This window comes from Gymnoscopelus microlampas, assembly GCF_963454915.1.
Source record: "Gymnoscopelus microlampas genome assembly, chromosome: 8".
Taxonomy (NCBI): Eukaryota; Metazoa; Chordata; class Actinopteri; order Myctophiformes; family Myctophidae; genus Gymnoscopelus; species Gymnoscopelus microlampas.
In genome coordinates, this window is record NC_139945.1 from 31,880,924 (window position 1) to 31,907,433 (window position 26,510).

The 26,510-nt window shown below is 41.4% G+C and overlaps 1 protein-coding gene across 3 annotated transcripts; it reads left to right on the forward strand.

Annotated features, from left to right (window-relative positions):
* The first annotated feature begins 1,437 nt into the window (after positions 1-1,437).
* cul5a (cullin 5a) lies at positions 1,438-24,177 on the forward strand. Of its 3 annotated transcripts, XM_084065079.1 has the most exons (21): positions 1,438-1,495; positions 3,715-3,824; positions 4,835-4,934; positions 5,192-5,368; positions 6,347-6,488; positions 6,893-7,038; positions 7,324-7,404; positions 7,898-7,991; positions 8,180-8,310; positions 9,342-9,449; positions 9,587-9,651; positions 10,085-10,141; positions 11,782-11,802; positions 12,261-12,393; positions 15,681-15,812; positions 16,022-16,145; positions 16,409-16,584; positions 17,414-17,575; positions 18,021-18,139; positions 19,799-19,922; positions 21,171-24,177. In XM_084065079.1, exons 1-21 carry the CDS (start codon positions 1,472-1,474, stop codon positions 21,363-21,365), a joined length of 2,421 nt encoding a protein of 806 aa, XP_083921205.1. In that variant the 5' UTR covers positions 1,438-1,471; the 3' UTR covers positions 21,366-24,177. The 3 variants fall into 3 exon arrangements, with proteins under 3 accessions (XP_083921205.1, XP_083921206.1, XP_083921207.1); XM_084065080.1 differs by lacking the exon at positions 11,782-11,802; XM_084065081.1 differs by lacking the exons at positions 10,085-10,141; positions 11,782-11,802.
* The last annotated feature ends 2,333 nt before the right edge of the window (positions 24,178-26,510 follow it).

The window sequence follows — 26,510 nt, forward strand, 5'->3', positions numbered from 1 at the left end:
ATAATTGTTGTGGAGTAAAAACAATGTTTGCCTCAAAAAATTACTTCAAAACTGTACTTAATTACAGTAAAATGTACTTACTTTACACCACTTACTCTGCTAAATGTTGTGGTCGCTTGCTGTTTTTAATCAATCTCTTCTGTGTTTTCACGTGTTGATCCTTTCCCAGCTACATGGTGGGAACTTCTGAATGTGTGGTTCTTCTCAACCAGAGGGGCATGGGATGTCTTGACAGGATTGCAAACAAAGAACCATCAAACCACATGAACCCATAGCCACGTGGCTTCCCTGTGGATCTCTGATATCATGTTCATGACATCATGTTGATGTTTTTTTTTTTTTTATGCCTTTATTTAGAAAGGGATGGGGAAAGTAGGCTGACAGTAAATGGGGGGGGGGGTGGCACGCAGCAAGGGTCGTCGGGAACGGGAGTCGAACCCACGACACGCTGTCAGGCTGGTATTGCAGCCTAGGGTGCCTGCACCGCCACGCTACGGCCCAGCCCAGGCCCAGCCCAGGCCCAGCCCAGGCCCAGCCCAGTTCATGATATTGATGACATGATTGGAAATTGTACTAGCATTATTACCTCAAAGAGAAATGGGATTGAATTTCAATTCAGGGTCCATTCATGGCTCCTTCTAATGCATTGCATATTAACCTTGAACTTGTGGTTGAGGGAGAGTTGAGAGAGTTGAGAATCACTGCCCGAACCCTAGTTGGTGCAAACTTGAAACTCATTAACCACTTAAACCCCAGCATTCGCATTGTGGGGAAAGCTTTCGCTGCGAATAGCAGATCGACAAGCTCACAACGCTAGAGCAGGGTTAACGGAAGGGTTTTAGGTGCTGAAGCACAGGGCAACCTTGCTTCAGCCTAGCCCTAGAATGTCTGTGATCTTACATACGTGTAGTATCAGTATGTAAGATGACAGACATTAGGGCTAGCTTCAGCCCTGAGGAACTCCGGGTTCAGTTACCCATAAGGGGTAAAGGTGGTTAAAGAGTAGCTCTGGTTCAGAGCGTTAGTGAGTTCCCTCTCACTAACGCTCTGAACCAGAGCTAGTTAAAGAGTAGTTCACAAAAAAATCAATCTATCAATAAATCTATCAATTACACACCCTATGAAGCCTTGAATTCCTGGATTTCTTTTAGTTTTTGTCGTATTCCTACGCCAATAATTTGATGACTGGGTGTATTTCCGGTAGGATATATTAGTATCTTTCCGCCGGTAATCAAATTATTGGCTTAGGAATGCGACAAAATAAATAAATCTGTGAATTCAAGCCTTCATGGGGTGTATTGATACATTTATTTTTTTGGGTGAACTACTCCTTTAACCTTGGTTGCCGGACAACCAAATAGCCAATCACAGTGCGACTGGCCGTCCCTCCGGGCTATGGGCTCTAGACTTGTAGCAGCAGCAGCATCGACATGACATCGCGAGACTACGCGCGGTGATAAGTTGAGGAAACATGGCGACGTCTAATTTGTTAAAGGTAAGAAACACTCAAACGTACCATAGTCTTTCACGTTCGTGTTCGTGTTCAACCCCTCACCGTCCAACATGTGCACTGAAACCGAGCACACGAGTCCATTTGAAACGGTGCTCGACACGAGCACATTGTCTGCAAAGCAACAACACAAATGTAAAAGATGTCTCTTTTAGCCTGTGCTACTTGCTAGCCCCAGTGCGCTAACGTCGCAGCTAACACTGAGCCGGCAAAACGCATATTATCCTTCTGTGGAAAACGAGCCAGACAAATACATCAACCCGGGTTTGATAAACTGTGTGTGATGATAACTGACTGTGTTTCTAATCTATCTGCTGGTCGGATTGTTGCACCACTGACTGTGCAGGTTAATAGAAATGATTAGTTGGCTAAGTTATTAGCTGGATAGCGTATACATGCTAGCAGTGGGACTCAGCTGTGACAGGTCAGCCCCTCTCCCTCCCCCTCCCTCCCTCCCTCCCATCTGACAGCTCAGATAACTTGGCTAGACAACTGGTCTGACAACAACGTCAGACCAACAAGCTTTAGTAGGGGGGCTTTCACATAATATGTCCCTTTTTTACCGAACTGAGTCCTTTTTAAAGTGGACCAAGAAGTGGGACAAAGGAAAAGGGACTCTGTGCTTTTTGTGTTCACATTGTCAGTTCACTTTCTGGTCCACTTCAGCTCTGAAGGAACCTATCAGATCAGTCTTCTTTCTGTTCACACTATGTGATTCACAGACCTGTACCTGCTAAGGATAATTCCTTTAACAGGTTGTTCATTAAAGTCCTTGCGGTCTTGTTTCCAATGAGAACCTGTGAGCAATTAGGGGTTAAGAGTCTTGCTCAGGGACTAATTTCATTTCATCGACACATATGCTGACCTGGCCTGGAATCGAACCTGGGGCAACTAGGGCCTCTGGCTCCCTAGGCGGGCACACTAACCATTCAGCTATGGCCGCCCCATATGCTTGATGATATAATATGATTTATTACGGGTGGTCTTCACCTGAAACTGTACTTCCTAATGTAGCCTACATACAGTAGATATTAGTTCAGGCTATGCACTTCCGTGCAGTTTTGTCTGCTAAAATATTGGATTTTGTACCATACTTAATTGCTACAAAACCTTTTTGTAACACTTTATTGCTTGCTACATTGTACTGCAAAATGTAAACAAACCATGAGCTATCAGCTATCTATAATAGCTGATGGAGCATATCTACAAGCATAGAGCAGGGGTCTTCAGGCCAAGGATCCCTTTGCTGAGAGAGAGATTAAGCAGGACCCCCACTCTACAGATTCAACTTTTTTCATAGATTTCATAGATAGCTTCATAGACTTGTTTGACAGCAGTGCACTATCATCAGCGTTTCGTAAATATTGTCGTTTATTTGTTTGCACATTATCTTTTCGATTAATATGTTGGATTCATGTTAATGTGAATTTTCATAACTAGAGGTTCGGGCTGCTATGCACTGCAGCCCTCACACCTACGTCACACCGCCAATCCGACTGATATGCCCATATATTACAAGTGTTCGGGCAAGGGATACACAGATCAGATCACTGATATAAGAGTTTGACAGTGATTTGTTTTGAATTAACATGGTCACTTGCTCTCATCAGGATTAAAGTATATTTTCATAAGCTAGTACGTCTTGTTTTAAGCGTAGGTCTTTATCTCTGACCCATTATGATGTGAAAATGAGAGGCAGGCTTGCCAGGCTTATCTCGGACTCTCTCTCTCTCTGGTAGTAATATGCAAACTTATTCAGCTCCTCTCCATCTTCTGCCTCTTTCTACCCCCCACTCTCTCTCATCTTCCCACGATTAACTCTCACAATCCTTTCTGCTATCTCTCTTTCCTTGTCTATAACAAATGTATAAACAATTTCTCCCATCTGTCTCCCTTCGTCTCTCTCTTTCCGTCTTCACCCTTCTCCCTCTTCCCTCCCTCTCTGTGCACCTTAATGTCTTCCTCTACATCCCTCCATCTCTCCCTCTCATCCTCTCAACATGTTACTCCCCCTGTTTCTCACTTAAACATTCTCTTTGTCTCTCTCCCTCCCTTTCTCCCTCCTTCAATTTATCCCTGTCTCTCCCTTATGCTCCTATGTCCTTGCCTCTGTCTCCCTCTTGTTTTGCCACTTCCTCTTCCTCTTTCCCCATGTGTCTCTCTTCTCCCTCTCCTCTCATCTCCTCTCCTTTCAACTCCTCCAGAACAAGGGGTCCCTGCAGTTTGAGGACAAGTGGGACCTGATGCGTCCCATCGTTCTCAAGCTGCTCAGACAGGAGGCCGTAACTAAGCAACAGTGGTTTGACCTGTTCTCGTAAGTGCTCACACCATCATCCCATTCTCCACCTCCTGTTACTGGTGGGCTGGGAGCTCATAATCACACTTACTTTGCTAGATGTTGTGGCTGCTGTTATTAATCAATGTCTTTTGTGTTATCACATGTTGGCTCTTTCCCAACAACAGTGGGAACTCCTGAATGTGTGTGTTGTTTCTCAACCAGTGGGTTGTTTGGACAGGATTGCAAACAAAGAACCACTTACAGGAATACTGTCATTTAATATAAGGGATCCTTCTTTGGCGATGCAAAATATGTATTGCAGTGCAAAACCAGTTGAAAACCACTGGTATAAGCAAAATAAAATGTATTGCCATTGCCTCACCTGAGGCTTTTACTTCATACAGTATTACGCAAATCCCTTGTTACACTTGGACAAAGTGTTTCTATGCATTTCCACATCTGTATTGTGAATCTCAGTCAGTAAATTGACGTGCATGACTTATTGCAAAGTACTCCACATAATAGTCTAAGTTCTCTGTTTGCACTGATATAACATGATACAATAGTTGGCTGATACATCACTATAACCCAGGTCATTCTGTCAGATACATTTTTAGCGCACTGAATGCCAGGACAATGAAGGTACCACATGCTGTTTTAGTGTATTGTATCCACACACACATGGAATAGATACGCTTTGGAGGATTTACTTAGAACACCACACATTGTAATAGATATGTAGGAAAGCCTGGGGATTATTATAACATTGTTATAGAGATATAGCTGACCATGGCAGAAATATCTAATAGAAAATATGTGAAATATTGTAACATTATTTTTGTTACATTGTTTTTGTGAAAGTATCTTAGAATGCACTGATAATAAAACATATTTGAATGTACCAATGGCCAACCAAAAGGAACTAACCCAAAAGACAGATTTAGCAGATTAGTAGGTGGCTGTGTGTTAAATAAAAAGGCTGCTGATTAAGGCTGTTGCTGCCCATTCCAGTTAATATTAATGGGTCATGGTTTTGCGTCTTCCAGTGATGTCCATGCAGTGTGTCTTTGGGATGATAAAGGCCCAGCCAAGATTCACCAGGCTCTCAAAGAAGACATCCTAGACTTCATCAAACAAGCCCAGGCTGTGAGTTTGTTTGGGTTTATCTGTACTGTACATGTGTTTGCCATTGTGGCAAGTTTTGAAAATGTGTGCCTGAGAATAGTGTGGTGTGTGCGTGTCTGCGTGAGCCCCTTTATTTGCGCATGTGTATTTTATTTGGCTATTGCTTGCCCCAACAAAGATAAGTCAAGCAAGTTATGGTATGGTTTATGTGTGTGTGTGTGTGTGTGTGTGTGTGTGTGTGTGTGTGTGTGTGTGTGTGTGTGTGTGTCACCCGGCAGCGGGTGCTGAGTCACCAGGACGACACAGCACTGTTGAAGGCCTACATCGTGGAGTGGCGTAAGTTCTTCACACAGTGCGACATCTTGCCCAAGCCATTCTGCCAGCTAGAGATCACCCTGATGGGCAAACAGGGCAGCAACAAGAAGACCAATGTGGAGGACAGCATCGTACGCAAGGTGAGACATGGAAGGAAGGAAGGTCAGGAGAAAGAGCCATACATTTACTGATGACTTGAATTGGCTCCTTGTGATGCTTTTGAACTTGGAACTGATGCTTATGCTGTGATTCGCTCTGTGATACCTCAAACGCACCATACATATGGGTGATGTCATTGACTCGCACAGTCTGCCATCATTAGCTGAAGGTGCATCATAAAAAAAATGCATGTTGCATCCTTTTACCTCTCTGAAACACACCCATTGCCCAATACACTCCTCTGCAACACACCCTGGCCCAGTTTTGGTGTGACAGGAGGTGAAGGACCAGAGGGATAGGTAAACTGACTGGAGCTGAGAGCTGAGAGAAATGTGTAATATTATTTACATACACGAAAATGTGTACGTGGTTGTAAGATACTGTATGTCATATTATATAGTGTCCATGTACATCCAAACAAAGGAAAGGATCACATTAATGTGTTGTCAGGAAAACACTATTGGCCACAACAGATTGAAAGCGTCATTGACACGAGCGTCACTAATGCTTGTCAAGTTAGGCTAGCCTGGTTCCAGACGGATCTGCCATTGCAACAAAAAAAATCCCTTGGCAAATTAGGTCTTGCCCCTCTCAATAGAGATTGTATTTCTCTCCCTCTGAAGTTGTGAGGGACCAATCAGGGCCCAGTATGCAAATTTTATCACCTGAGGTGAATTTTTTTTGAATTTGCCCCTCGGAAATGCAGCTTCCACACAGAGATTCCAGACTAATATCTACGCAGTGATATTAGTCTGGCCATGCCAGGCTAAAATTAGGCCACTTGTTCATACTGGAAGCATCAAATAGTCTATTTATACCGCAATTATTAATTAATAATTTGAACCGCATCTTACCGACATATAGTAACATATCTGTCTTTGCTCCTAACTTTATTTCTCCCTCTTTCGCAATTCCTCACTCTAACTCGCTCTCTTTCCCTCCCTCCTTCCTCTCTTTAGTTGATGCTGGACACATGGAATGAATCAATTTTCTCCAACATCAAGAGCCGCTTGCAGGACAGCGCCATGAAGTTGGTCCATGCCGAGAGGCTGGGAGAGGCCTTTGACTCCCAGCTGGTCATAGGTGTACGGGAGTCCTACGGTGAGATGAGGGAATCAACGCAGAGAAACAACTGACTAAATGCAATAAGCAAAACAGAAATAAAAATAGATATACACTGCAACACATAAGCATAAACACGCTCAAATATATAGTACATAATATACTGTGTACTAACTATACTGTATGAACTCACAGTACAAAACTCGCTCAAATATACATCTATGCCATTGCCATACTGTATACAGTGGTAACCACAAGAAAACCCACTAATGCATGCACACAAGCAAATGAAGTTACACTGACACTCAGATTAAAATACATTCACAGAGATGCCCATCTAAAAACACAAAGTAAAAATGCTTTCAAAGAATATACAGTACAGAGGATAACACTTCTTCCTTTTCTGTTTTCCCTGCCACCTTTTCCTATATCATATCCTTTAGTCAACCTGTGTTCTAACCCAGAGGACAAGCTACAGATCTACAGAGAAAACTTTGAGAAGGCCTATCTGGACTCCACAGAACGTTTCTACAGAACACAAGCCCCGTCCTACCTGCAACAGAACGGAGTCCAGAACTATATGAAATATGTAGGGAATAACACTGATATTGCAGAATTTAAAATCATTACATTACAGGCAGCTCAGTATTTTTGATACAATACAAAATTAACAATACCCATAAATGTTAAGTGCATGTATCTCGGTTGTTGTACTATACAGCATGTATATTCAAGACAATATGGCACTCAACTAGGCCTTGCGGTCCAGCGACAAAAGTCTTCATGTGCACACATGTGTAGGTCTGTGTGTATGTAAAAAACACTTAACTGATTTGATACAGGTTTACTGACTGGTACCCCTTGTTCTCTGCAGGCAGATGCCAAGTTGCGGGAAGAGGAGAAGAGAGCACTTAGATATCTAGAAACACGTCGTGAATGTAATTCTGTCCAAGCAGTGAGTACCTCCACAGTCTTCCCAAATACTTGGGATTGAGTTTTGTTTCGTAGCATATTCCTTCTGAATTTCAAAAATGTCTTAATCGCATAATAAATGTCCAAACAGACATGTCTTATCTGAACAAATATGTATCCTAGTGTGGTAATGCAGTATAATTAGCACATCTGCAGCAGTTGGGGTTGTCTCCCTACTCTTCCATTGAGTGCAACACTGGTTGAATGAATGAATGAATGAATGAATGAATCTTTATTTGTCACTCTCTCCATGTACTTACATACATACAAGAATGAAATATCGTTCCCCCCAGTCACCAGTTGACAATGTAATAAAGGTACTTGAAGTAGACACAGTACCAGATTGGATACCAAGATGCGCCGCCATGTTTATTATATTTTGTTGCAATACCTCTCTTTGTCATTCACATTCTGTGTGAATTGTTGTGTTAATGTCCAATTCTTGTCTTTGTGATGTTCGGCCCCTTGTGTCCTAGCTTATGGAATGTTGTGTTAATGCCCTGGTGACGTCATTCAAGGAGACCATCCTAGCAGAATGCCCGGGGATGATCAAGCGGAACGAGACGGACAGTGAGTGCATAACTCCTTTTCCTGCTAGTAATGAAGCAAGTAAATCACAGTGTAGGAGACTATTCTAAGGAACCTTCCCTGTTCATACAACACCCCTATTCAAATAGACCCTGTGGGTCACAATTCTTTTCTAAACTGTATTTGTGTAACGCTCATTTCCGTCCCCACCCACCTCTCTCCTTGGGTAGAGCTGCACTTGATGTTTTCATTGATGGACAAGGTTCCTAACGGCATTGAGCCAATGCTGAAAGACCTGGAGGACCACATCATCAACGCTGGACTGGCAGACATGGTGGCTGCCGCTGAGACTATCACTACTGTAAGTACACACAGAGACTTGAATAAAGGTACTTGAGCTCAAACAAATGATCACACAGTTTTAACAGTTTTCAAAAACAAAAAGGAACTGGGGCTGAGGGGGTCAGGCACAAACAAAACTGAGGTTCTTCCGAGACTTGGATTATCATTGAGGTCTAGCTCAGTGGGTAATTGCCTGGGGATACACAAGATGTGGGCAGATGGAGACCGTAACCTACCCGTTCAGACATTCCTTTACCCAGCATGTGTTTTACCGCCCGACACAGAGTCTTACCAGATGTGAGAACTAGGTCAACAGCACCAATTGGTGAGAACCGATGAAAGATAATATTGGCTGTTAACTACCATAATACCTACTAGTTAGGGCAGAAACCAGGTGCTTTCCAAGGTGCTGAAGTCTCTCCACAGGACGGGTGTGTGGCAGTCGCTCTCCTTGGTGCTGAACCGACCTACTCCATGTGGAGGGGCTGGACAGCATTGACACACATTAAAATATATACACACAATCATGGATCCCGTCAATACCCAGGATCTGACATGATGATTCCTTGCAAGGTATTGCAGAGCCAGAAAAACGCCGCGAGGAGCTAAACATGGAAGTTAAAAACACTGTATGACTCGCACGCACAAGAATCCAGGTCCACTCCAGTCCTTGCGTTTTGCCATTTGTTCTCCACAACATGTTAAATGTACAACAGTTCCCAGCAAACTATTATAACTAAACGTGAGACTTTGCAGTATTCGCATAAGTTGTAGTCAACAGAAAATGTCGGCTCCCACGCTCACCCCCTATCTGTCCAAATTCCCACACTACTGTGCACAGGTGAACGCCAGGATTAATTATTAGCGTGGCAGCGCACAGCTAATACCAGTACAGTCTCCAATCTGTCAAAGTCAATCAACGTGTGCATACCATACGTCAATTGTAAAAACACGAGACTTTGCATTTATGTCACATATGGCTCCTACAGCAACCTGAGGTTATTTGAGGAAAGGGATATCATGTTTTCCTGCGTGTTTGTGTGTGTCCAGGACTCTGAGAAGTATGTGGAGCAGCTGCTGACTCTGTTTAACCGGTTCAGTAAGCTAGTGAAGGAAGCCTTTCAGGACGATCCCCGCTTCCTCACAGCCAGGGATAAGGTCTGTCGTTCCACCCACTTATGTATATCCACACCTCTCTCAGTATTTACTTTTCAATACTCCATTAAGTTTGTGGAGAGTGAAGTAATAATTTCTTGATAACCTTTGTTTTTGTGTGTTATTCTCCTCTTCATTAGGCATTCAAAGCTGTTGTCAACGATTCAACGATATTCAAGCTGGAGCTGCCATTGAAGCAGAAAGGGTGAGAGAAACACTATGTTTTGTATTTGGAGAATGAGACATGTCAGGTTTTTTTCTTTTTTTTAACACATTGGCTGCCATCTTTTTTTTTTTCCTACAGTAGACTGCCAGACTTTTTCAATGAGAAAAAAAAGTACTTAAGAGCCGATATACAGAATTTTTAAGTTTTAAGTTACAAGGAAGTGGATGGGAGTCTAAATCTTCGAAAAATCATATCTCCTTGGTCTTTGGGTCTAATTTAAAAAAAAAATATATATTTTGAAAAATGTTTTTGTTGTTGAAAGAACGCAGATCTGCGTCAATGGCAGCGTGCGGGCTTTTGCGCAAAAGAACGCAGATCTGCGTCAATGGCAGCCAATGTGTTAAGATATATTTATGTAGACAAACATGTCATACAAGTTTTCTGTTTTTTTCACAACGACAAAAAACTAAAGACAAGACAACAACAAAAAAAAACAACAACAACCCACCCACCCACACACACACTCCAGGTACAGTACAAGTTCCATCTTTATATTTGCATGATTAAAAACATGATACAATATCCCAATTAGTTTCAAGGACACAGTGATGGTAATAAAGATATAAAAGAACCCCATTTTTTCTCATACTGTATGTTGCTGGCTTCCTCATTACATTGTATAAAATCTTTTCAGGAGTACAATAGGAAGTCAATTCATTCAACCAAAGTCTCTGAGAGGGAGAGTTTTCAGATTTCCAGTTTTGAAGAATACATTTTTTCCCAGCTGTGCCAGCCAGCAAAATAAAGTACTTCTTATAATGGCTTAATGCGAGTCCCTGTATGTCTCCCAAAATCCAAATCCAAGGGTCGGGTAGTATTTCAGACTCTACTATTTCTGAAGTTGTCCTAACAATATATATCCAAAACTCCACCAAGCATGGACTGCTCCACAGCATATGAAGTAAATCTCCATCAGAGACTTTGCAGAGACAAGGAATCCTCTCAGGTCAAACTACTGATCTCCACAATCTTTTATTTGTGGGATAAACATTGGCCCCGACTCCTGGGTACCCAAAGAGCTGTGTGTCTTATATTAGGTTGAATTACAAGTTTAACTCACCAGTGTACATTTATCTCTGAGAGTATAAAAACAGGTCTATTTGAGTCCCTTGTCACTCTCTCAGAGTAAAATTTACACTAAAGATTTTACTGTGTAGCGTCTCTAAATTAGTCCAAGAGAAGACGGTGAGAATCAAGAATGGTAATAGCCTGGAAACCCTTAAAGTTAAAGGACCATATCTTTGTCAACATGCCATTGTCTATTCACATATATCATATATCATACAGACCATTTTCCCTTTAATAGCCTTATTTCTAAATTCCCAGTTTGTTTACGTTGTCTCCACAGTCAAACATTACAGAACTCATCTGGATTAAAGAGCTCATGTTGGACATTGCACATTTAATAAGTAATGGTTTGGTCATGGCCGTTTACATTTAGTTTGTGAATCAATCTTTGATCCAGGGACTTGTTGAGTAGACCTTTCAAATCATTATAAATTTGCCTGAAAATAAATAATTCTTTTGGATCGCGTTTCCTATTGTAACGGTTTAGCTACACTATCTCAGGTAAGTTTCAAGTCTCGGCTGTTTGATTTCTATACCTTACTGAAATTGATGGAATCCAATGACTTTGCATGAATTTGCAGTTGAAAAACTGGGTAATAGAAAATGTGGATCTTTGGGAAGAAATATCAACTAAATTATGTGACATGGTTAAAAAAGAAGGGATAAAAAGAGACCACTTATAGGTGCTGTATATAACATCCTTAGCAATGCTAAGGATAATGAAGAATTGCTTCAAAACATATATAATAAATTGAATAATGATCTTAGTACAGTAGATGCTAAACTCAAATGGAAGGGATGTTTACAACGCACATATAAAATTACCACTAATGAAAATCTAAGCCTAATCCAGTATAAACTAATGACAAGAATGTATTACACTAGAGATAAGATACATTTGATTCCATGTCCTCTGACAGATGTTTAAAATGTTGCACACAAAAGGACATACATGCCTTCTGGTATTGTGAGAAAGTTAGAAAGACTTGGGAGAGTGCACAGTTGTGTTTACACCTATGATTTGTCTTTTTCAAAATATAGAGGAAATAAGACATCCAACAGGTAGGCAAATTCTTTTTTCATCTTTAGTATATACAAAACTGTTATTGCAAAACTGGAAAAAAGAAGCACCTTCCCTTCAAAATTGAAAATCACTAATGAAATATTATTTGAGTATTGAGAGAAAAATGAGGAGGACCGTGATATATATATATATTTTTAATGAACTGTGGGGTTCAATTTATGAGGCACTGTAGGTGGAGTGTGTGTGTGTGTCTTTTCCCGTGTGTGTGGGTGTATGAGTGAGGGAGAGAATCTGAGCACAAATCAAACAACAACGCTATGCTTTAGAATACGGTCTGCAGTAATGTGAAGTATACCATGAGTCATTGATGGGGCTAAACATGCCAGACTGCCATTATGGTAGTTTCACTAGTAGAATTTTTGTGTGTGCATCTAACATAAGTAACAGGTTTTATGTATGTGTATCGGTGTGTACATGTCTTTGTCTATCTCTGTAGTGTTGGTCTCAAGACTCAGCCAGAGTCAAAGTGTCCTGAACTGCTGGCCAACTACTGTGACATGCTGCTGAGGAAGACTCCTCTCAGCAAGAAACTCACCTCAGAGGAGATAGAGCTTAAACTCAAAGAAGTGGTGAGTGACTGGTTTCCACTACAAAACAAGACCCATAATATCCGGATCATTGGTTCATGTATTTAGAACAGGACTAAAGTGTTTGCATACATGAACACAGTATAAATGTACAGGTCCGTATGGGAGAGTATAGATGTACACTGTGTGCATTGGGTGCACTCCCAATTTGTTTATCAGGAAATATCCCTGGTTCGGTCTCCACTTTAGCACTCTGTGCTAATGGAATCCTTGAGCAGAATTCATTAACCCATTAAGACCTGGGGCCGATTCTACAAATGTCTTCTAAATACGTTTTCTGAAAAACTGCCCAAACTTTTTCATGTCAAGGACCCCCAAAATGACATGTATTTGGCCCCGGACCCCATCTCAAAATATTTTGTTCCAGGGACCTCCAGAAGCAAAGATTTGAGTTACAAATGTTGGCATAAAAAATGTTATATATTCAAAGATTTGCACACATTTTCACGATTTTTCAAAAATAGCAGATCAACAAGCTCACAGCTCAGCACGAAGTGACGTGCTGTGAGCTTGTATATCTGCTGTTTGTGAATAGCCAACACTAATTACAGATGCTTTCCCGGTTTGAATGGTTTAAAGCCTTCACTAACTGGAGGGTGCTCTGGATAAGAGCATCAGATAAACAACAGAAAATCTAATCACGTGGATCTCGGAATCCACGCGGGAATGGCGTGACTCCAATGTGGACTACTGACTTCTTGTGGCTCGTCTGATGTCCGTCATATCTATGGCATAGTCGTCTATGACAGCGGTTCTCAACCTGTGGGCCGCGAGAGTATTGCAAGTGGCCCCCCAAGTAATTGGCAAAACACAAGATTTTTGTGATAATATAACATAAATATTAAAAAGTGATACTAAGAAATAAGAACTTAAAGTGTACTACGTTAGTTCCATTGATTCAAGGTGGAACATAATCGATTGATTGATCATTAAAATAAACACACTCTGAAAATACCTGCGGCACACCCATCTGACCACTTAACTATCGGCTGCGGTGGTCAGATGGGTGGGCCGCGAACACTTTATAGATATGGTTCTCAACTTTTTCTGGATCAGGGCTCACAATCTTTAGAGTATAGAAGTCCTGACGTCACTCATTCACCCCCGGGGGGGGAGTAATTTCTCTACGGAGAATAACATCGGGTCATCTTAGAATCGTCTCATATAAGAATTGTGGTCCAAAAATAAACAAACTGTCTCTGCGATATTGTCAGGGAGGTGGCTCTGTATCGTTTATGATAGTCAGTAACTCATATTTGATACAGTCTGTTTCTGGTGAAAATTTAACTAATTCGGCGGAAGTAACATTAGCGTTTTCTCACCGTCAGTTGATGCTTCATATCCATAAGAGCCAAACCGCCGGGATCATTTGTTTATTTTTGGAACACAGTTCTTATGTGATGTGATATTAAACTCGTCTATGGGAATTCAGAATGGGGGGAAAAAACGCGACCCAGGTAGGATGCGTAAATTTAAATTACGTCAGACTTCGGTGCTCTAAATGGTTACATATGACTGTGTCTATGACATATCTATCTATCTATGACATACGACTCCAAATTTGGGCAAGGTTTCAGCCCAATCAGAGCCCCATTAATGTCCATTATAGCCTGTTCTATATGACGCTGATGAGCTGTCGATGATCTCTAATGATGTTATTGCATATTATATTCCGTTACTAAATGCACAAATACATTTTATCCCAATGAGTTTGAATCGCCTTCTCCTGTGGCTGCCACTGCGCCGCTACTGAGAGTGTGCTGTGTACTTCTTATTTGTTGTGTTGTGTAGACCGGAGGAGCTACGCTCTGGTTTCAGGTTATAGCCTGATTTATGCCGAAAATACCCCAAAAGTTAGCAAAGCTTTACGATCTGATGCGTTATGAGCTTGTAGATTGGGTATTTCTGCAACCAAGTATCAGTAATCAAGCATATACATCTTAATGCTGTGAGACTCGAGAGGCTTTGGCATAACCATAGACCGTTTTTGGAGTTGTTTTAACACTACATTTCTCTTAATAAATCAATGGTACACTACAGCAGACATTTCAGTGATGTGGAGTGTCTTTTTCTTTTCATGGAGAATAGCTTGTTAAAATAACACAGCACGCACACTAAAAGTACAACCTAATCTAATCCACGCAGTGCTAAAATGCTGGAGTAAAGTGACAGACCTTGTGCAGCAGACTGCAGCAGAAAACATCCAGCGGACTTTTCAAGAATGCAGATGCAAACAGGTTCTACTCGCCCCATAATTTTACTCAACCTTCCATCGTGGATGCGTTTGATTGAATGACTGTTGCACTGAAACCCTATATACGCCAAATAGCTAAAATAGCCGACATACAAGCTCATAACGTGTCATAACGTGACATTTTGTGAGCTTGTAAATTTGCTATTTTTGCCAATCGTTAACATTATTTGCTTTTGGAACTATTTTTGCAGAATCTATGGCCAGCGTTGAGATGCCGGGGTTGAATCAGTTAAAGCAACTCAATTGCGCCACTCAGTGGCTGTTGCTTTTTGAACACTAGAGGTTGGGCCTGTAAATGGCCCTCACATATCAGATTGATTTTCATCAAGTATCAACAGCAAAAAAAAAATACAATGGAAACTGATTTTTGCCAACCAGATTTGAACCACATTCCAGGTGGTTTGAAATGCGCTTGAAATCTGATTTATGAAGGTGTATCTCAGTCTGGATGCTCTAGCCAATCAAGTTGGATATCAAACTCTACAAAATGTAACGGGAGTGCTATTATGGGAGAAATGCCTTAGCTCTAGGACAGTACATTGTTGTGTGTATCAGCCTTCCCCATTTCGCTGATGGAGGAGTTCCGAGTTATGCACTGTAACCAGAGAGTGACATACTGTATGGCATGACAGGCGAGATAACAGATCTCCAATCTTCAATTGCTGTTTTGTTGTTGTGTGCACTGTTGTGTATGTAGGCTGATGCCTGACTTATACCTACATTGTACAATGGTGTCGTGTGCCGAAAATAGCTGATTGATTTACAGGCTCAGATGCGATGTGTTGCAAGCTTCTAGGTCTGCTTTTTTCAGCGAGTGAAGGTATAAATTAAAGCATTATACTCAGACCTACGTTGTTATTAACTCAATTACCACAACAACCAATTGCAGGTAGACAAACAAATGGGATCTGATCACTTGCAAATGCCAGTGTGAACAGTCAGTACTAAAGATCGTATTTGATTAATTGGATTTGGAGTGTCAGCTAAAATTACACAAAATGTCAATTCTTCCCAGCTCTTGGTGTTGAAGTATGTCCAGAACAAAGATGTGTTCATGCGCTACCACAAGGCCCACCTGACTAGGCGTCTCATCCTGGACATCTCAGCAGACAGCGAGATAGAGGAGAACATGGTGGAGTGGCTCAGGGTGAGTTAGACCCCCACCCATAATGTGTCTCAACCCCACCCTACAACACATAAGGGTTTTTGAGTCCTCCCAAGGTACACTCTTAAAGACCTCCCCTTTGGGATGATTATTGTTGTACAAGTTTTAATTGTCTGTCATTGGTATTTTAATATTTAATGGATATATTGGCTTTCTTCCTATTCCCTATTTGTTTCATATTCCCTATGTAGGAAGTAGGGATGCCAGCAGACTATGTGAATAAACTGGCCAGGATGTTTCAAGACATCAAGGTGTCAGAGGACCTCAACCAAGTCTTTAAAGAGATGCATAAACACAACAGGCTGGCACTGCCAGGTACCCAGCCCCGCACGCACGCACGCACATACACACACACACACACACACACACACACACACACACACACACACACACACACACACACATGACACAGAGAGAGTTAGAGAGCTTGGTACTGTATCGTTCACAACTGCTCAAGACCCGGTATTGATACCGTAAATGGGATATATATTATTATACAATATACTTAATATACTTTGGTGTGAATGAGATAAACCGCTGTAATAATCAGGTGTGTGTGTCGCTTTTGGCTCTTGTAGCAGACAGTGTGAACATAAAGATCCTGAATGCTGGGGCGTGGTCGCGGAGCAGTGAGAAGGTGTTTGTCTCGCTGCCCACGGAGCTGGAGGACCTCATCCCAGAGGTGGAAGACTTCTACAAGAGGAACCACAGCGGACGCAAGCTGCACTGGCATCACCTCATGTCCAACGGCATTGTGAGTGGAGTGGACAGACCTACACGTGGATGCTGAAATACAGAGGGCGACGGATGCATACACACACACTAACTGGAAAAAGCACTTCATTTGAAAATGCGCGGGTGTTTTATGTGAAAGGGTGATGCAAAGTATAAATCAGCCTGTAGGTGACGTGACAGGGCCCTTATGGAGATATGCTAGATTACATTTCCGATTCCAAGCAGGATTTAGCCATGTGTCTCTGATTAAGACCCCTTACTTCTTCACTCAATGTAACTAAGTCCAGAGCCAACTGTTCTCCACGTGTTCCCATGGGTTTCTTCTGGATGATCTGGTTTCCCCTCACATCAACAACATGCATGTCCATTATCCATTGACCAAGGCATTGGTCTACGGCCGTAGACATACTCATGCACAGATAGAGAGGGACAATTATGCAAACCTAAGTGTTGTGAGCTGGTAGATCGGCTATTTTTTATGCATTTGACCACGTATACAGTAGAGTCGACTCTACAGTGGTCAAATGCAGAGGACAACTTTCCCCACAGGGATCACTAAGGTATAACTTAACCACTTGAACCCCAGCAACCATATTCTGGGCGGAACATAAAAATAGCCGATCTACCAGCTCACAACACGTCACAACGTGACGTGTTGTGAGCTTATAGATCTGCGATTTTTGGGCGAAGAGATTTTGTGTAGACGGATAAAAGCGGTCATAGTACAGAGCCAACTCGGTTCAAGTTTACTAAGTCTAGAGGGTTTAAGTGGTTACACCTCCTCTTCCCTCCATCTCCTTCTCTGCCCCCTTAACATCCTCTTCTCCCCTTCTTCTCCTCCTTCTCAGATCACCTTTAAGAACGAGGTGGGTCAGTATGACCTGGAGGTCACCACCTTCCAGCTGGCTGTGTTGTTTGCGTGGAATCAGAGGCCCCGCGAGAGAATCAGCTTTGAGAACCTCAAACTGGCCACAGAGCTGCCTGACGCAGAGCTGCGCCGCACACTCTGGGTGAGAGGATAGATGAGCAGATTCATATACAGTACATACACACACACGCACGCACATGTACACACACAACCTGGCTGAGGAGACAGACACTAGGGCAGTTGTGGCTCAAGGCGCTTTGAGTAAATGAGTATAAAAATAGAAAAGCGCTATAAAAATGCAATTCATTATTATATTTACAAGTTCCCACACATACAAATCCCTGGGTTAGCAGACAAACACACAACCTCTCTCACATACATCTGTGTATACTGTATGCACAGATAGAGAGGGACAGCCATGCAAACCTAAGTGTAGATTGCACACATACATGGACCATTTTAAATCGGTTAACTTTTACATCCTTTGTTTGTTTAAATCCTTTGCCTGCAGTTCCTGGTAGGCATCACACAATGCACACACACGCGCGTGCCCAGTCATCAGTCATGTCTGTTCCCTCTGTCCACAGTCCCTGGTAGCCTTCCCTAAACTAAAGAGACAGGTGGTATCCTATGAACCTTCAGTTACCTCGCCCAAAGACTTCACCGACAGCACACTCTTCTACGTCAACCAGGAATTCTCTCTCATGTAAGTCAGAGTCCATTTATATGCTGTATTTATAGTTTAGGTGTGGCTGTGGTAGTATTAAGGTGAATCCTGAAGTAATACTATTTCATAATGTATGCATCTTAACATACAGTAGTTAAAGCCGTACTGTGTAACTTTTTGAATTAAACTAAATTGAAAATTGCGTATTTAAAAAATATATATTTTTGATATAATCTTTCACTACGTATGTATATTTTTCACAATCACTATTCAACACTATTAAATACTATTTCTGATCCTGTGGCCACCGACACTTGCGGCAAAATTACTTAGGCACCGGAAATGTATTTATGTATTTTAGCATTAATAAATAGTTTCTGATGACATGTTTTGTGTTCCAAAATATCCTTGAGCGCTACGAACCTGCAGCATTCATTTCTCACCATTCCTTCCCTTAGTGATAAACACTGTAATAGAGCACCGAAGTCTGACGTAATTTACACATCCTAGTTTGTCTACCTGGTTCGCGGTTTTCCACCCCCATTCTGAATCCCCATAGACGTATTTAATATTGCGTCAAATAAGAACTGTGTTCCAAAAATAAACAAATGACCCCGGCGGTTTTACTCTTATGGATATGAATTATCAACTGACGGTGAGAAAACGCTAATGTTACTTTCGCCGAATTAGTTAAATTTTCGCCAGAAACAGACTGTATCAAATATAAGTGACTGACTATCATAAACGATACAGAACCTCCTCCCTGAATATCGCCGAGACAGTTTGTTTATTTTTGGACAACAATTCTTATATGAGACGATTCTATGATGACCCAATGTTATTCTCCATACAGTAGCAAAATGACTTTACAAACCTGGGGATGAACGAGTGACGTCAGGACTTCTGTACTCTATGACAGAGCTACCAGTAGGTGTCGCCAGAATAAGACTAGTGAAATGAACGTTACACAACTGTAAAGAAACAAAACATATTTATTTAGGAAGCAGTGGTTTGTTTTGAGATGTAGCAAATATTGTGGACAGAGGACAGAAGGATTTATCAGGAATATGTACTATTCTTAGGGAATCACAGAAGTTTGGGGAGACATGAACCTCATGTCAAATGATGGATTAACACTCAATCAACATATCTCTGCTGTCGGGCAGAAACCAGCTAACTCCAAAATGTTCATTTTTCAGGAAATGAAAAAAACAAAACAAAAAAATGGAGTTAGGATGTTTTGTTCATCATTGATAAGAACAGCTGAATAGACCTCCAAGCTCACAATGAGGTTGGAGGTCAAAAGGGGGTGGAGCCTGGAGTCAGCAAAACCTAACCTCGCGTCACCAGTCTTTCCACCTCGGAGGAAAGCCTGGTATGCGTTACTAAAGACCCGTGTGATCCGGTCTAGGCCACGCCTACTGGAAAAAAAGAAGAAAAAAAAGAATTCTCTTTCCGGATTGCACCGATTCGGCTTTGCGGTGCCGCGTTAGCTGGTTTAGCAGAACGTTTGAGGATCCAATGGAGTTGGCTGGTTTTGTCAGAAGCGCTTTTTAATACTTTTATTGGTTCAATATCTTTGTGTTCAATAGCACTGATTTATGGAAAAAAATTAAAAAGCTCAAAAATGGAGTTAGCTGATTTCTGCCTGACAGCAACGATATCAAAACATTGATATCATTCCACTTTTTGTCCCAGCAAAAACTCCAAAGTCCAGAAGCGCGGAAAGATCAACCTGATTGGTCGCCTGCAGCTCACAACAGAGAGGATGAGAGAGGAGGAGAATGAAGGCATTGTTCAACTGAGAATACTCAGAACTCAGGTATGGTGTGCAGGGTTTACACAGATGCTGGAAATCACTGAATGGGCTTGAATTTGAATGTTGTTTTTACGAGCCAGTGTTGAAGTTTGCTTGACTTATGCTTTAATTTTTTTTTTTTTTAATTGGTGATGATCAGTGGTGTAAAGTAGCACATTTACTCAAGTACTGTACTTTAGTAAAACTTTGAGGTACTTTTACTTTACTGGAGTACTTCCAATTTTCAATACTTTTACTACTCAGTACACATTTGCCTCCTCGCAGCACATTTAATTCTACTCGCCACATTACGACCACAGCGGACGGGGAAACACTTTAGCACCGTTTACCGTGAGCACCGCCAAGCGAAACCAAAGCACCCTGAGCCAACACGACGCGGCCGCCATTGAAATCTCTCCATCTCTACAACGACATGCGCGACCACTTCTTTTCAACCCACGCCGTTGCTTTCACTTTGCTCATGTCTCTATCCCACCACACTCACGCTAATATGTCCTTCATTTTCCTCCCAAACAATACATTATTAGTTACCCGCGCCAGCGTGTACACGCTGGTTGCCAGGTTGGAGCCAGGTTGTAGAAAAACAAGCGCCAGAAACAAGCAAGCAGGTTCATGAAAAAACAAAAGCCACAGGGAGCAAGCCGGTGCATATATATGGGGTCTGAAGGGGTCCGCGATGTTTCGCACGGCTCCCAATACTCCCAGGGGGTCCGGGAGGGGGTCCGCGGACCCCCAGGGGGGCCCCCATGTATTTTTTTACTCTTATACTTAATACATACAGAGAGAGGGATACGGCGGGACCAACAAGCACAAAGCCCCGTGCAGCGGATAGGGGGAAGGGGCACGCAGCGCCCCGACCCTCTAGTTTTCATACATTTGGAAACTTGTGAAATGGGACATTCTGCAAAATTAGCACTTTTACTTTCAGTACTCGAGTATATTTTAATGCAAATACATGCTTTTACTTGTAACAGAGTATTTCTACATTGCAGTATTGATACTTTTTCCACCACTGGTGATGATTCTAATCTTTGTCACATGCTTTCATAAAATACAGCCTATTGAATAGCAATACAGTAGAAAATGGGAGAGGTGTGTTTTTTGAATGGGATGGCTTTTTCCATCTCCCTAACACCCGTCTTTCTCTCCCCTTCCTCTTTTATCACCCTGTCCGCTCCCTTCCCTTCTCTCCTTCTGGCTGTCGTTCCTTATCCCCACCCCGCAACCACCTCACCATTTTCTCACTCGCAGGAGGCCATAATACAGATCATGAAAATGCGCAAGAGGATCAGCAATGCCCAGCTGCAGACGGAGCTGGTGGAGATCCTCAAGAACATGTTCCTGCCACAGAAGAAGATGATCAAGGAGCAGATCGAGTGGCTCATCGAACACAAGTACATCAAACGAGACGAGACCGACATCAACACGTTCATCTACATGGCCTAGAGAAGAAGAAGAACATACTGTACGAGAGAGAGACAGAGAAAAGAAGGGACAGGGGAGGGAGACGGCTTTTCTCTAGCTCTGTTTTTTGTACAACCACGGCCTGCGACCGAACGATTTAAACAACTGACAGAAGAGCAAAGGGAGAGAAGGATTGTAACAGAGGAAAGATCTATAAAGGAGGAGTACGTTGTGTTTGAAGACTGAGATTGGAGGGGGAGGGGATTCGACTGACGACGAGTGATGACGTTGATGGATAAAGATGAGGTATTCTGCCGGAGGAGGAGTGTTTTTTCTTGTGTTGAGTGAGACGTTCCGCCAGTTGTGAAGATCGTCGCGTGTGTGACATCCAGGCTGACCGGCCGGACTTGCCTTGCTGGCTGTACGCCTCTACCGCTCTCTCTTGTGTTGACGGCAGGAGGTTGGACGGCAGCCGAGCACGGCAACCGCCCACTGCTCAGAGAGGAAATCAATTAATGACATAATTGGATTAAATACTTCCTGCCTTACTTTCGTTTTTAGACAGGCTGCAGAAGAGAAGCCGGGGAGGACGGGAGGACAAACTGACCGGTAGACATCAATCTATTGATTTTACTTGGATGTCACAGGTCTGATCTGTGGCCATTTTTGTGAAGGCCACGTTACGTCCACCATTTTCCATCCCTCCCATTAAGAATTGAATTTGTTTAGGGATGTACAGTGACATTGGGCAAGTGGAGGCCCGTGAGGAGGAATGAACAGAGACTGACTAAATGAGTTACTACCGAGGAGTATTTTGCCAAATGTGTGTGTGTGTGTGTTGTGTGCATGGAGAGTGGCTGGCATTTTCGGTGTGTGTATGTGTGTGTGTCCGCGTGTGTGTCCACCACTCTCAACAGCATGCTGCTCTCTGAAATGTTTGCATTCATTGGAGGATCTGTCCTATTCATTAATGGTTGTGTCTTGAAGGTCATAATAGTATATAGTAATAGTAAGATGTTACCCCCAGACAAAATGCTGGTAAATGTTGGCTGTGGCTGATATGGCAGGCAACCAGCCGTGATTTGCAGTTCTAGTTGGCTGCTAATAGTGAAGTTTGGTGAGTTTTTAGATGTACCAACAACTGAGGCTGGTGGACAGAATCTGAATGTGGTGCTTCGTAGAAAAGCCAAGACAATGAAATAGAACAAATTACCTACACACTGAAGTAATCCTCCTGTGTAACAGTTTATTCACCTCAGTAAAGAACTAAAGAAGCATTAACTTTGTGTGAATTTCAATTCCAGTAAACCCCCAACTCAGTCAGAATACATCATACATATCAAATAAAAAATATTTCCCTAACGATATGAGGTTATGCAGATATGCAATTGTTTGTGTATTCACACTGCATAAACAATTGCATTCAACAGGTTTCACAAGCAGTATATGCAAAAAACTGACAACGCCTGTGTGTGGTGCCATCGCCAACCCTCGCCCACAATAATCTGAAGTCACTCGTCAGCCTGATTTATTCTTTGTTGAATGACGTACAGTATATATTTGGCGAGCGACGTGGTCATATGATGCAGTACAAATGGGTTATAAATGGGTTTTCCAACTTGCCTGTGTTAATAATGACAGGTATTAAGTGTTCAAATGTGGTGTTGCAAGGTAACACAAATTAGGTCTCAAACCAGACATCACTTGTTGAAAAATGACATTGTATTTAAAAATTAATACAAGTAATTTACCTATAGATTATATACAGTCAGTATGTACTCTATACGTAAATTAGTCTGACAGTCTACTGAAAGATCTTCGTTACAAATACACCAAGAGGGCTATAGGGAGAACCGCTATCAAACTGGTGTCGTACAGCAGACCTCTATCGTCACCGGTGCGTCTGTGAATTTGACCCGTGATGGTTCAACAGAACATTTTACAATCTAGCCCGACCGATACATCAGTCTGACCAATGTATCAGCCATTATTTATCGTTATCGGCAATTATGCAGCCGTCTTGTCCCGTTTTTTAAACACTTTAAACATGGCGTCCCTAGTTTTCGCAACACGTGGTGATGCGTTGTGAGCTTGTAGACTGGCTATTGAAATGTTTTTTTAATGGGGCTTAATCTGCTGTTTTTTTATCAAACATTTATTTGATTATAAAGATAAATATCCTCAAATAGAAACTTAAATCTAATCTAAGTTTTTCAAATGAATTATAATTAATTTTGCACTTATGACAAATTGGTAATCGGTGGTCTAGGGCTCTTGTACAAACCACCCCAATCTCTATGCCCCAAAGTTCATTGGTAGATTGATGCAATTTCTCTCAAAGACGGCATTCAGCACCAGACATTTGCCATCTTATCACTTGTGGTCAGTAGAGTAGTATTACAGTAGCTGATGAGGTGGTTGGATGCTACACAGTTAGGGCTAAAGTAATATAACATGCTAATTATGTTTTTTGTTTTTTTCTTATATACTGTAGGACGAACAATAATTTACACAAGGTTTTCTCTTGAATAACTTTGCTTCCTGGTCAGGCTGTCAGTTGCTGCAGCACTTTGTGACTACATTGTTAAAAAATATATAAAGGCTGGTGCAATATTCTGACCTCGGCTTGACCTCAATGTGTCCCATACCTGATGTTTTTTTTGTCAGTGCTGAGAGAGCGAAAAGAAGATGCAGAAGATGAGAGGATGTTGCCAAAGTTAAGACAATAGCTCATGAATCATCCCTAGACACAGAAACCCTACCCCTAAGGCAAATATCTTCCATGATTTATTTATTTTTTTTTTAATGCTGGAGAATACATGTCTTTATTGCTGTTTTTGTGCAAAAAAACAATTCACAAAATATTACATTGTCTAGTTTGTATATACAGTATCATTTTCATAATCGGTATGCTAGCACAAGATAAGATGAATGTACTCGTAAATTAGTTTCAAAACGTTTTGTTAAATTTCACGGTCAAATTCACCAGATGAAGGTTTTTTGTTTAGTTTTTTTCCTATCTCTTAGAAAACAAAATGAACAGTAGTCAGGGTCACAAGTACCACAGGTTTAGGTCAAACTGGTTTCTACCAGGGGAAGAGAAAGAACTCAAGCTAATGAAACAGAAGCAGATAAGGCAGAAAACCTACAGCAGTTAACTAGCCCAAATCTGTTCAAATAAGTTTATTTACACTGGTTTGGTTTCTGTTTTAACCTCTTGGGTCATTTTGTTTTGTTGCACTAATTAAATTGTGCTGTCAACTGCAACAGTCAACATTTTAACCCGAATTTGTGTTCTTTAGAATGTTATAAGTTTGCTCAAACTGAAATTGATGGAAGTGTAAACCATATTATGGTTTTCTAAGCTATCTGTATTGGCCAGTGATTTTTGTACAGCATCTGTATATCCCTGAGTATAATAGTCCTTGGCAGGCAAAACATGTTTCTAGAGACCGTGGCCTCTGTCGCTATACTATTTTTGGGCACCTGGTTCTCATTGGATTGACGGTAAAATCTGCAGTGTTTAATTTAACTCTGAAAGCGTAAAAAATTACCCATAAGGGTGCAGGAACCATTGTTTTTAAAGTACTGATCCTCTTTGTGAACAAAAAGGGTGAAAGCATTTCCATGCTGTGAAAATCTCAAGTAAGTTTAATTTATGTCCATGTTTTGCCTGGCTTCTATGCATTAAGGCTATACACTAGGAACCTGTTTGCAGTGCTGGATTCTTTCTCTTGTGATCCCCACATCACTGAGAGCCTAGCATGTTTTTAGTACTTGAAGCACACTTAAACATGTCAACTGCATGTGACCGAATGCTGCACTTGGAATGGGCGTCTCATATAGTAGCTCTTATAGCATCAGTGAACCAGTGTTCGGCATAAGCTTACATTGCCCTGTAGAAATTGGGTAGAAGTGAAAAGAAAAAAATCTGATCATATTTTCACTGCACTGAAATCCTAAATGGTTCAATATTACAACAAATGCACTCTTGAAGGGGGAGGTTTACCAGGCTATTCTCATAGCCTGGTAAACCCCTCCCTCCGGAAACCTCAGTTGTATTTGATTAATCAAATGCAAATGAGATTTCCGGCAGGGGGGGTTTACCAGGCTATGAGAATGGGCAGAATGAGTGTTTTGCAGCTGAAGATTGCCCTGAACACTGCATATTCTTTTCTTTATTTTTGTGTTTTTTTTTTTGTTGGGGGGGGGGTCTGAACTTAAATCAGCCTATGTAACGCTAAAGTATGATCTACTCTGCAAAAGACATCAATTTGTCAACTACTTTCTGATAAGTTACCAATAATCCCTTAAAGTGTACAATGAATTGTTTTGTTGCTGTCAATTTTGTTTCATATGTTGCAACAAAACCCAAAGGCCCTCCAGCTTGTGAGACTGAATTTTCATGATATTTATTATATTTATACATCATTCAGAATGTCATTTGCTTCATGCGTTTCAATTCTTTTGTTTTGTTATTTGTAGAGAATCCCTTTTCCTCAAGAGGGTCATAAAATATGTTTTGTTATTATTGGTACATTTATAAAGGCGGCTTGGTGAAAATGTAGAGGTGCTGGCTTGTGAAGAAGTCTATGAAGATTGTGTAGCAGCCGCACACTAGTAGCTCTCACGCAAAAGTATATATTTATTTAGAAATTAAAACCAACATGTCTTCACCAGGGATAGTGAATGAGTGGAAGGAATGTTTATATTGCCTACTGTAATTACCAAATGTATCTAAACTCGTAATATAGAAGAGAACAGGACATGGAACTATAGAGAAGCCATCAATATAATTTGGATAACAGCCTTAACATGACAAAATTATGCATTATAGGAGAGGACATCCATGTCTATAAGGGTTTGAAGGAAAATTACTTGATATGAGTAAATACATGTTAAAACTCCAAACTATATTGACTCATTAAAATTCTAAATATTAAAAATATTCACAAGTTAGAAATCACAAGAAAGGCCTAATAATGTCAAACTGCTTTAAGGCTGTGAAGTCTGGTGGTGATAGATCCACACTACCTCTCACCTCAATGAGTCCAGCCACCATTGATTGATTGATTGATTGAATACTTAATTAACAGTTTGCAAAGACAAGCACAGGGACATACAGTACAGTACAATACAACGTCTGTTAAAGGGATAGTTCACCCCCAAAATGTTTTTTTCCTAACG

What these genes read in the sequence shown, in the direction of transcription:
- cul5a (XM_084065079.1), top strand. Translation starts at nt 1,472, where the DNA reads ATGGCGACGTCTAATTTGTTAAAG. An exon ending in CGACGTCTAATTTGTTAAAG is followed by an intron (nt 1,496 to 3,714) that starts GTAAGAAACACT and finishes CAACTCCTCCAG; the next exon opens with AACAAGGGGTCCCTGCAGTT. An exon ending in CTGCCATTGAAGCAGAAAGG is followed by an intron (nt 9,652 to 10,084) that starts GTGAGAGAAACA and finishes AAAAAACTAAAG; the next exon opens with ACAAGACAACAACAAAAAAA.